General features: G+C 44.7%; 1 protein-coding gene and 1 non-coding gene across 4 annotated transcripts in view; one reads left to right on the top strand and one right to left on the bottom strand.

The window, feature by feature from the left end:
- Window positions 1-1,507, bottom strand: part of CCDC60 (coiled-coil domain containing 60) — a 146,965-nt gene extending 145,458 nt beyond the window's left edge. For all 3 annotated transcript variants that reach the window (XM_064481185.1, XM_064481183.1, XM_064481184.1), the window contains exon 1: window positions 1,118-1,507. In XM_064481185.1, coding sequence (XP_064337255.1) covers window positions 1,118-1,207 — 90 coding nt within the window. In that variant the 5' untranslated portion in view covers window positions 1,208-1,507. The remainder of the gene's footprint in view (window positions 1-1,117) is intronic.
- Window positions 1,508-7,409: 5,902 nt separating this feature from the next.
- Window positions 7,410-7,481, top strand: TRNAT-GGU (transfer RNA threonine (anticodon GGU)). The gene has a single exon. It is a non-coding gene; the product is annotated as a tRNA-Thr (tRNA).
- Window positions 7,482-12,466: the final 4,985 nt, after the last annotated feature.

Genomic DNA, 12,466 nt, shown 5'->3' with positions numbered 1-12,466 from the left:
CTCTGCTTCTGAAACATCTACCTCGTCCCTCATTCCTTCCCTCCTTCTCTTCTACCATTACTATGCTGGGAAAGTCATTCCCAGAGGCGGCTGCTCTGGATAAAACCCACTGCCGTGTAGCATTTTGAGATGAAAGGAGACACATAAAGACCGCATCATGCAGCGTGAGCTCACAAAGGGGGCTGAGTGATAAGGGGTGCATAAAGATGTGTTGATCCTTAGAAAACAGAAGCGCAGGAACACTTTGGACCAGCACATAAGCACAGGTGAGTTTTAAGCTCTCTTTTGTACACTGACTACTCCCCCCTCCCCCCAACACCCTCCATTGCCTTTGACCCACTCTCCCACTGTTTACCTACCCTGGCCAATTAGTGGTGATACAGGGGTGTGCAGATACAATGACAAAGACACGCTTAACAAAGACACACTTAACCAAGATATAACTGACCTGCCCAGGTACAATCACTTAAAAACAGAAACAACTTGACCCCAGCACTGAACACATACTGATTTTTTTCTTTGTCTTTCAAACCAACAACAATATTTGTCATGTATACACATTATCAAGTGTTATCATCACTGGAAACAGTTTCCATATCTGATAGTCCTCACATCATCTCTGCCCAGCTGATGTTCCATTCTCATTTTGCAGACACGAGGAAATAAAGGCTCTGAGATGCTAAACAACTTGTCTAATGTCAGTAGCTGGTGAGAAGTAGAGTCAGACTTCAAACCCCAAAGTCTGACACTCCATAGTCTCTCCATAAAGAAAAAGGACACGCATGTACCCCGAGCCCAGTGGATTTCTGAAAATAATTTCTGCGACGGCAAACCTACAATTCATCTTAATTTTTTCCTGATGTTCTACAGTGTCATTGCCAATTTATTCCATCATCTTGGAATTACTGGCTAATAGGATGGCCCAGCTCACCGTTCTGCCTGGCATTCTCATTCTTTACGAGAAACCAACCATTGATAACAACAGGCATGTGTCCCGACAATTTAATTACACCATGACTCTTTTCTCTTCCTCTCTCCCTTCTTGGTCTGGAAGCGAATTCCTATTTCACTTGGTCTTGAAAACATGATTATTTTCAGCAGAGAGGAGACGACTCACCTGTGTTGGAAGATCTGAGGCATAAAATGGCCATAGGGCCCCCGAGATGGGGGAACTCTGTATCTTCTTGGTGGCTGGTACCTTGGTCATCTTGGAAATCCTTCAGGCTTAGCCTGTGCCCCACTCAGGGAAGTTTTTTTTTTTCCCCCAGAAACGTCTTACTTCAGCAGTCACTGGTGTGAGGGGCTCCAGCAATTTCTCCCCAACTCGCAAATCCCTGAACAGCTTTCTGACTGAGGAATAATGGGAAACTGAGTCATTTGGGTTCTCCACCAACCGGATAAGGAAGTCCGGACAGCGTGCAGCCAGGCAAGCCTGGACTTCCTTCCTTTCTAGAAAGTCACAAACTTTTATATGAGCTTTTCCCCTTTGGGGAAGGGGATAGCTTTCTCTTCCATAAACCAAAATAAATTATGAACTAAAAAAATAAAACTCCACTGACAAAGTCTGAGGGAGGCCCATAAAAGGGCCCCCAGATACCTATCCCTAGGCGGAGCTCTCACGGACAGGAACGGAAAGCGGCTACGTCTAACCGCCATGCAGGGGCCCACCTCGGTCGTTGCCTAGCAACGGCACGCCGTGGAAGGCTTCCTTATTGGCTGGGATTGGTAGGGGCGGGGTCAGGCGCTCGCCCAAGCTCTGCAAGGGGTGTTGGCGCGGGTAGGGGTGTGTGTGGGGGGTGTTGGCTGGGCGGGCGCAGCCGGCCAGGGGGCCACATTCTCTAATCTCTGGTTTCATCGTCTCCGGTTTGAGGACCTCAACCTACTTACAAACTCCTTCCTCCTCCGCGCTATCCTGCCACTAACCTGCTAATGATTTCTTGGGGATGGATAGCTCAAAGTGGGCGTTTAACCCTGCAATTTTGTTAACCTGAGATTTCTCTCCTGTTTGGTTCTAAAGCCCAACCTCTTATCCCCTTAGCTGTGTGACCCTGGATAAGATGCCAAAGTTTGCTGAGGTTTGGCTTCTATTGCTTTAAAATGTGCGTGTGCGTGTGCGTGTGCGTGTGTGTGTGTATCACTTTACTGCAAGTGGTCAAGGATTAAAACAGGTAATTATGCAAAGGCCGAGCACATGAGGCATCCTAGTGGCAAGAATTTTTATTATTTCCCGACATCTCACTCCCAGGAAGAATTCGTCATTTTTGCAGTGCAGTGTTCATTTCACAGTCGGCATTAATACAAACTAATACTTATTGATCACCTGCTCTGTGTCAGGTTCTCTACTTAGCACTTTACATACATTAATTCATTTAATCCTTCCAATAGCCCTGTAGGGGTGGGTTCTGGCTCAGGGAAGATTTATTGTACATGTTCCGATTTGCATGCTTTATCCTTGGCATTATTTCACACTGGCTCAATCTGACCTCTGTTCGATCTCTAACCCTTGAGCTGCTGAGGATTATGACGTCATCACAGCCACCCGATTACCTCACCTTCTCTTTGGAAGGCGTTGATGCAAGATGACCCTCCACAGAATACAAAATGCCCAGCCACACAGCTCCAGGTGCTGAAGCTTGGAAGTCATTATTTTCCCACCATTGTCTGAAGACTCGAGTCTGACCCTCCAGTTCATAGGAAGTTTTGGTTCCCCTGCTGCTTTTGTAGGCAGTATCAAGCCATCAGCAAGCGCTTTCAGAAGGATGCAGATAAAATGAATTGTGTTGGGAAGATGAGAGGTGATGAGAAAGACAAGACAGAATGAGAAATGTTCAGCCCCGAGCAGAACAAAGGGCTACCTTCATATGGCTTTGAGGAACAAGCTTGGTAAAGAAGAAATCAACTAGTTTTGTTTGAGCCCAAAGAATAGGAAGGAGGTTTGGGCTCAATATGAAGAAATACACAGCAGAACATTGTTTTAAAAGGCATGTGCTCTGGAGTCATTCAGACTTGGCCACTGAGCAGCCTCAATGATAATCTCACAGGGTGATGATGAAAACCAAATGGGCAATTCACACGAAGCACAATGCCTAGCATAAAAGAAGTGCTCAGTAAATGTTAGCTCTTATTCCTTTGGTTATTAACACTCACCTGTCAGAGCCATGTGAGAATTGGAAATAGAAAGGGCTCTGGAATGGAAAAGACCTCTGTTCAAATCCTGGTTCTGCCATTTACTGGTAATGAGATATTGATCATGTGATTCTGTCTCTCCAAGCCTCAGTTTCATCATGTACCGGATATAAATAGTAATGGTGGTGCCTACTTTGTACATTTGGGATGACTAAATGAAATGATGAATGTATAGCGCCTAGGACCCAGTAAAGGCTCAAGGCATGCTATTTCCCTTTTCTGTTCATGAAGGGCTATGTTCCCTAGGGAGAGAATGCGCTCCCCAGCACTAGAGGTGTTCAACCCAATAAGGTCACATTCTGAGGCACCAGGGGTTAAAAATTCAACCTATGAATTTGGGAGGTGGGGGACACAAATCAACCCGTAACACTGAGGTACCTCAGACTAATAGCTCACACCATGTTGGATGGATGTTGCTGTGTTTCCCTCAATTTAAAATATCCCTGTCTTCTTCTGTGACTTTTCTGGGGCACCCTGGGTTACTTCGGTGCATAGTTTGGGAACCACAGGGCTACAGGACTGTTTTCTATCTTTGAGCTGAGCAGCCTGTTCATGCAAGAAGTTAACACACACATGGGCAGATATCCAAACTCTTGTTCCAGGGTTGGCTTCTGGGGAGCCCAAGCTAAGTCGATGTTGGCTGGGATAACCAGGAGGTCAGATTGAGTCAGGTCTGGAAATCTCCTCTCTCCCTCATCTCATTATCTGCACTTGCTACCTTCCTGGATCACCTCGCCCCATAATCACCTTACCATGGCTCTCATGGGTACATCTCTAGGAATTTCTTGATATTCTCCACATCCCTTAACCACTGAGAGGCCAACGTGTTTTCAGATATGCAAATACATATCCCCCAACGGGGAAATATTTGACAACTAAGATGTGAAGTGATTGTTTAATTCTTAATTCCTTGTTGATTTGTGCAAAATGGGAACTGAAAGACGGGAAGCGACAGGCATCCTCTCCACCCACTTTGCCAAACAGAAAGGCATCTGAAGGGATTAAAAATAGATGTAGCAAGTAGAAGAAAAATCTTGGAATGTGTCGGACACCAGCTGGGGTAGCTGAAGTGAAATCTCAAAATCTGCTAAACACTCACATGTCAGTCGGTACTACATATATCTGGCATTAAAAACCTATTGGAAAATTCATCATTTTCCGAAATCTTTAATAGACTTGTCAGGGTTGCATCTAGCACCCAGAGAACTTCTCCTGGGGATTTCTACTGAAATGTTAGCACTGGATGTACAAAGGATGGGGCCCAGGGCAAAAGGAAAACTTGGGACCCCCGTGACACCTGATAGCTAGCAAACTCTTGATGAATTCCTGGCAAGATGAAATATCGCTGGATAATGTGTATTTGCCCCACCTCCATGGATTCCTGTACTTCATCAGATTGAAGCAGGATTACTGCTGGCTACATGCCCCACCCTGAGGGGGGGGAGGCTGTGGGGCTCCACCCCCTTCCTGTGCTGTTCTCCAAACTGCATTCCAAGAGAGGGCAGCAGTGAATTTGAATCTTTGTAAACAGAGAGAAGAAAATGCAACGTTAACCTCTCTCTCCTCCCCTTTCTCTTTATTTTGGTTGACCAGCCCAGCAACAGGGCACGTGGTGTGGCCTGTAGGAATGTTCTTGGTGAATTTCCCCCACTAGAGATTAGCCTATGGCGGAAGCTACCTCCATAGATAATGCTTTCCATTTTTACATGCTTCATCGCACCCCCTGCTGGGCTGCCGGACAGGCTGGAATTAGGGGATTATGAATCCCGTTTTACAAAGACAGAAATTGGAGCTCTTGGGATTTAGCACTTTGTTGGTGGTGGAGGTTGCCTGAGCATCCAGTTTTATGATTCCAAATTCAGGGGCTTATTTGAGCACTCTGTCACACAGCTTCATGCTTAAAGGGATGTGTAGATATGTGTGTGTGTGCGTGTTCAGTTCAGAACAACCCGTGGTTATCTCTGCAAGGCCTGCCAAAGCAAGGCATTTCAAAACCACCTGGAAGATTTTAACTTCTCTAGCCTTCTGGGGGAAACCTTTGCTTTAACATCCACATACAACATCTCCAACACCCCCCCCCAGCACCCCCATCCCAGGTAGGGAAACATTCTCCCACCAGGTATTCCTGTGGACTTCCACGTAGTTCACATTTTCCTATTCAGTACACACTCTACCCTGCTTCCTACCTATATGGGTAGAATTTGTGTCCCCCTCCCACCCCACATAAGATATATTCAGCTCCTAAACCCTGGGTGCCTGTCATTGTGACCTAACTTGTAGATATAATCAAGTTACAATGAGGTCATCCTGGATTAAGGGGAGCCCTAATTCCATGACTGGTGTCCTTATACACAGAGAGTTAAACTAGTCAACTCTTTCCAAGGCAAGTGACAAAATCTCAACTCAGATCAACTTAAGGAAGACAGTATCAAGCACCATAGCCACAACAAAACCTTATTTATGGACTCACAGAAATGGCATGTCTTGGATGGTGCTACCCTCAAGCCCATCTGAATCCAGGCACACAAACAAATTTCATCAGAATTCAATCTCCTTCTCTGGGAGCTGGCCTTGTTTTCTTCTCTTCCAAAAAAACCTTTCCTTGTGACAAAAACAAACAAACAAACAAAAAAACCCCAAAACCAAAAACAAACAAACAAACAAAAACCCTCCATCAGAGCCTGAGACACATCCTTCCAGCTCTGTGACCTGAAAGGAAGTCCCCTCTCCTTGAATGACCTATTAATACACACACACGTACACACACATTATCTGGCAATCAATCAAAAATGACCCATAGCTAGGAGACAGGCCCAGATAACAAAAGATCAAGGGAAACAAGAAACAATAGAAGCAAACCCAAAGGTGATCCAGATATGAGTCATCAGACACAAGCTTTAAAATAAGTAGGACAAACATGTTTAAGAAAATAGACAGATATATCATCAAGTTCACTAATCTTTCCTTCTTCAGTGTGTATTAATCCCATCCAGCATATTTGTCATCTCAGACATTGTATTTTTCGTCTCTAGAGATTCAATTTGTTCTTTATCAATCTTCTATGTCTCCATTTAACATGCTCAGTCTTTCCTGGAGCTACTTAACCACTAATGTTCTTGTCTTGTGTCATATCTGAATCCATTTCAATTGATTGATTAAAAATCAAATATTATTATGGGTCACATTTTCCTATTTGAAAAAAAAAATGCCTGATCATTTTTGATTGGATGCTAGACACTGTGCATTTTACCTTGTTGGGTGCTGGGTATTCTTGTGTTCCTGTAGAAGTTCATGAGTTTTGTTCAGGACCATAGTTTAGCTTGATCCTTTCAAGATTTGCTTTTAAGCTTTGTTAGGGAGATTTGCTCTAAGGTTAATCTTGCCGTTACTGAGGCAAACCTTTCTGAGTATCCTAGTTAATTCCTCATAAAGTATAGGCTTTTACAGTCTGGCTAGGGGGGCCAGATGCCATTCCTGGTCCTATGTGAAATTGGTTATCTCCCTCTAATCCACTTGAGCGGCTCGTTCACAGTCTGTTTCCTCACATGCATGCACTGGTCAGCACTCAGTGGGAGGCTTGAGGAGATCTTCCAAGTTCTCTTCCGTGCAGCTTTATCCTCTTCATCACTCTTCCCCGTGAATTCTAGAAGCCTCGGCCTCCCTGGACTCCCAGCTTTCCCTCCTCCACGTAGTGACTGCCATTCTCTTTCCCTGTTTTGCAATCTGCAAACTCTCTCCAGTTAGTAAACTGAGGCAGTCACAGGACTCACCTTGTCTTTTTTGTTTCCTGTCTCTGAGAGATTACTATCCTTCATTGCCTGATGTCTAATGTCCTAAAAATCCTTGTTTCTTAGTTATTGTCTGACTTTTTTAGTGTTTTCAGGTCGAAGAGTGCATTCAATTCCTGTTAATCCTTCTTCGCCAAAACGTTTATAAATGTATCACACAATAGCTGAAGTGAAGTACTCACTCGATAGATATAGCATTGTATCAGACAAAGAAGAAAAGAAGATAGCGATTATCTCTGGAGAGAAGGGGGCAATGGTGACTGGGAGTGGGGGCCCAGGGAGGCTCTGTGCTGTCGATAATATTCTACCACTTGATCACGTTGGTGATTCCACGAGTGTGTTCACATTGTGAACATTAAATGCTGTACATTTTGAATTGTGTATTTTTCTGTATGTATGCTACACTTCAATAAATAACTGTATTTAAAGGGGGTGAGGGGTATAGCTCAGTGGTAGAGTGCATGCTTGGTGTGCAGGAGGTCCTGGGTTCAATCCCCAGTGCCTCTGTTAAGGAGAAAAAAGAAAAAGAGAAGAAGAAGAAAAAGAATACAAAATTTTAAAAAAACCAAATACATTAAAACTATAAAGATGAAACAAAATCTCAACACTTGTTACTGAGGGTAGATCTTAAGTGTCACACCAGAATCCAATATGCTATGGACTTTGGAGTCAGAGCTGGGTTCAGATCCTGTGTCTATACTGAATATCTCTGTCACCTTGAGCCCTACCACCACCTGTATAAACCCATTTCCTCTACTCAGAAATGTATGAAACAGTAGTCCTTATCTCACAGGGTATATATGAGGACTAAATGAGATATTTTCTACAAAAATATGCCAGGGACCTCTTAGGTTGTAAATAACTCTGAGTTTCAACTCAAATATCTATGAACAAAGAATTGATTAAATAAATTATGTTGCATTCTTACAATGGAATACTACTCAGTTATTAAAAAAAAAAAAAAGCATGAGTTCACGCTATGTGTTTGCTATCAGATGATCCAGATGTTAGGGTCCTGGGAAGACAGAGGCAACATAGTCAAAGGCGGATAACTGAGAGTTTAATCAAGGGATTACTTCCAAAGGTGTAGGCAAAGTGAGCAAAAACCAAAAGGGGATTGTACAGTAATTCAAGATTGACAAGAGTGGGGAGCTGTTACCAGCACTAGACCTGAGGGACAAAGGGAGGGAGCAGTTAGCAGAATGAGAAGAACCTGCAGGAGAGGGCTGTCCAACGACAAAGCAGTAGCCTTCTGAAGAGGGAAGCAACCAAGCACAGCATCCTGGCATAGAGGGAGCAGGAAGGATAGACACCCAAAGCTCACATTCCTCCTGCCTTCTTATCTATTATTAGCACCTCCAATTGGCAAGGCCCATCTAGGTGCTATGGGGCAAGGGAGCCCACTGATGCTACAAGTCAGTCTCCAGAAGCAGAGCATGGTGGAAAAGAGTGGGGAATGGATGGGGCAGAAATTGTGCAGATAGAAAACATTATTCACCATCTTAAAGGTATATTAAGTTTTTTAAAAAGGGAGGAAGACAAAGTGTATCATATGGTAACTTTATTAGAAAGAGAATGAGTGAGAGATGAGAACGATATATAGGAAATTATACCAGGGGTTGCCTTGAAGTGGGGAATAAGAGTACATGGGAAAGATTAGGTGTGGGAGGGGGTATGAGTCAGAGCCCAGCAGGACACATATGGAAGATATGAGGAGAGTTACAAAGGGGCCATTTACACAGGTTTGGGTGTAATGGACCACAGGAGAAAGGGCAGTAACTGAGAGCTGGGATCAGTGAAGCTGTGACCATTGCTAAGGGACAAAGGGAAGGAGTGGTTACCAGCCCCTCAAAGGAGAGAGATCATGTTGAGAAGGCTTCCTTGAGAGGAGCAATGACCTGTAGTTGAGGGATACAGCCAGTCTGAGGCAACCTTGCAGGAAGGATGCTAGAAACACACCCTGCTGCTCTCCTCTGATCTCCTGCCAGTGCCCCTCATCAGCTCAACCCACCTAGAAGCCTAAGGGTATATAGGACTTGTTGGTGGAAAGTGGATCTGGAGGGACAAGCAGAAGATGTCTAGCATAAAGCGTAACTTACTTTACACTGGATAGCCTTTCATACTGTTTGAATTTTTTCCCTAACCCCTGTGCAAGCATGACTTTACAAATGCACAAATAAATGTCAGTTTCCTTCCCCATTCTGCACACAGAAACAAAGAGAAAAGGGTTATCCTTTGAAAAGAAGAGGCTTCATATTCCTGGCACAAAGCTTGGGCACGACAGTTTCTTCCCCAGAGGGCTCAGCGTGCTAGACGAGGCTGCTAGATTGATCATTACCAAGACAGGGTTGCAACATCCATGTTTTTGTTTATCTGACCCCAAATGCATCTTTTCCCCCATGCTGCATTCCTCCCCTGCTTTTCTGAAGAGTGACAGGTAAGAATTTAGTTTACCACTATTGTTTCCTCTCCCTCTCTCCCTCTCCTCCCCCTCCTCCCCTTCTCCCCATGTTCTCTCTGTAATTTCTTTTCACAACTGATAATTTTGAACTCACAATTCAGCTAACCATTTGGGAGGCAATTTTCCCGCTCATCTCTTTCAGGCATCATTGTTTCGGTGGTCTGAATGGGGTGGCCCAGTGTTCAATTTCCTGACAATATCTTCCTTGAAGAGACTTTCTCTGCCTTCTCTGGCTTTGTCCTCTGCAGCTGTCTGCATCCTGTTCAAGGACAGCCTCAGGAGTACACAGCGGTTTCTCATCTAGCAGTCGCTCAACTTCTGGCACTTTGGTACAAACTGTCTTTCTCTCAGCTTCAGTGGCACTTGTTTCTCAATAAAATATGCTCTTTCAAACAGGTGTTGAGGAATATGACATTTGGAATATATAATAGCTGTATTCAAAGCTATACCTTCATCAGACAGAAGCTAAAAGAAGAAAAGGAACTCACTGAAGTGGAAAATCCACTCAAAGGATTTGCATATCCTCCAGCCCGACCACCCCTACTCTGCCCTACCCCTTACTCTGCTTTCCGATTTCCCAAATTTTGTTTGCAAACTTCCTTCTCCCACTGAACAATCATGAAATTAAAACAAATCTTCTCCCTCTTACTTTTACAATAACACTCGTTGATTGTGGGAAAACTAGAAAACGCAAAGAATTAACCAGAAATAAAAGTGCTTTTGTGAATATTTCTCTGTGCTGGGTCTATTTCTCCCAAATACTCTTTTTAGAATATCCTGAGTTTGCAGACCATGCGGGGCCCAGGCCAGTCCTCTGCCCTGCCTCCCCTCCACGTGAGGGGAAGTGAAGTCTGAGCATCTCCCATCCTCTGTGGACATCTTTCCATGCAGCCCTCAATGCCTACAAACAGCTGCTCGAACAGGAACTCACACACACTCCCAAGCACCTGCATGCATTTAAAGGCTTAGAATGTCGAAATCCCCAGAAAGAAGGAACCAGTTGCCGGGGAGAAAGCAGATTCATTTACCTCCCGGGGAAAGAGAACCGGCACTGGAAATAGTTGAACCTGGATTCAGATCCAAGTCTTGCCCCTCTAGCTGTGCTGTTTACGTGCCTATGAAATGGGGGATAATCGCTATTCCCGCTTGGGAGAGCAGTTGTGAAGATTAAATGACAAACACCTAAAAAGATGCCTAGCATGTAGCAAATCCTCAGTAAATGACAACTACTGTTTACTGCTACTGTTGTAACTGTGTGTACTATTATTATTATTGTTATGTGAAACTGAGAGTTGGATGCCTTCAGATCAACAGAGGGGACCACATTCTTCACTGGAAGTCAATAGGGGAGGGGCCATGGACCCCTGTGGTAAAGTTTGGAGTTGAATTGGAAATATTCTGATGTCTGTCCCAGTGGTCTTTTGCTTTAGGGAAGATGCTTTGGGTTCTGACAGGTGACTCGAGTTTGAAACACAGCTTTGACTTGTTAGCCATGTGACCTTGATCAGGTGATTAATCCCTCTAAAGCCTCTGTTTTCATATCAGTAAAGTGGGGATCATGATACGGGTTGCGGACAGGAATGGCAGTGACAGAGAACGGAGCAGGGAGCTTGTTACACTGTAGCTGCTCAGACTCTGGAAGCTTTTAATATTTGTTAAGTACCTTTTTTCCTAGACACAATTCAACCCATAACAGACGCTCAAGTGACCACTTCCAGGTTGCCCCAGGAAGACTGTGGGGTGTTCTGTAATCCCTACCCCAAAGGAGTACTCTGATGGACATCCATTGTTTTATCCGTTCAGCATCCATCTCCTTTCCTCTCCTCACAGCATTCCAATTTTTTGGAGCAGGGGAACTCATGACTCTGACACCCTCAGTCCGTAAGGTTCAGATAGGATTAGCCTCAGACTCCAAAGACAGGCTTGGGCATGAGACCCAGGTCTAGCCAATGGGTGTATTTCATCCTCCAGTGGCACAGTGATTGGTTCAAGGGTGGGCATGTGACCAATGCTGGTCCAATGAGACTCCATTCTCAGAGCTGATAGGTTGGAAGCTCAGGAGTACCAGGGACCATTTTCCCCACAAGAGAGAAGGCAACACCAAGAAAGACAGGTGGGAGATGTAGAGAGAAACTGAGCCTCATGACAGGCTTAAAGCCCCTTAATTGAGCTCTGATGGCTTCAGTGGTTGGCGTTTGAGTTTACAGAAGCCAACAGAGTCCCTTTTGGGCTTAATACCATTTTAATGTGAGGTTAAATGATTTGTAACCAAACACATGCTAACCAATGTAATTTTGCCTCCTTGATCCTGTTTATGTACCTCAGTCATTCCTGGTAGCTGGCAGCAGGGACTTCACCAGGAAAAAGAGAATTTCTTTCAGGCTTCCTGCCTTGTCTCAAAAGAGCCTGCATTACAGCCCCAACAGAGATGCTTATAATTGTCCAATGAGAGCAAGGAGCCAGGGTGGTGAATGTGCCAACAAATAATTCAAGCAGGCAAAACTCTTGGGGTTTGATAATTATGTGGAAAGACCTGAGATTTCTGTAAGGCAGGGGTCAGCCAATTAAAATTATCCCAGGAGCTAAGGGCGTCTGAATGCTGGTTTCTGATAATCTTGTTTATGTCCTGGGGTAAATAAATCCGTCTTTTGTTCTGTGTTATTCAACTCTCAGCACTGTTTGTAATTAAAGGGGTGGAGGGTGGAGAAATGAATGACTTCGCTAATTGGCTCCGTTCTGGGTGACACAGAGTAAGACAAAAAGGTTCTCGTGGACAGGAGTTGGGGGTGGCCTGCTCTGCCCTGGGAAATGGTGATAAGACCCCAGGCAGCTGGTGATCAAGTGCCAGAAGGACAGAAATCTATCGTCATTAGCGTGATCAGTGAGCACAGGCTGAGGCTCGGCTGGTCTGTGCCAGGGTCCTCCTGAGACGCGGACGGAACCAGAGTGAATGTGTCTGGTTGCAGAAGTGACCCCCCTGTCAAGGATACCCTGGCGGCACAATTACTCACTCTCACCCTCCACCTGCCTA

This window comes from Camelus dromedarius, chromosome 31 (genome assembly GCF_036321535.1).
Source record: "Camelus dromedarius isolate mCamDro1 chromosome 31, mCamDro1.pat, whole genome shotgun sequence".
NCBI lineage: Eukaryota > Metazoa > Chordata > Mammalia > Artiodactyla > Camelidae > Camelus > Camelus dromedarius.
This window is presented reverse-complemented; position numbering and strand designations above follow the sequence as displayed.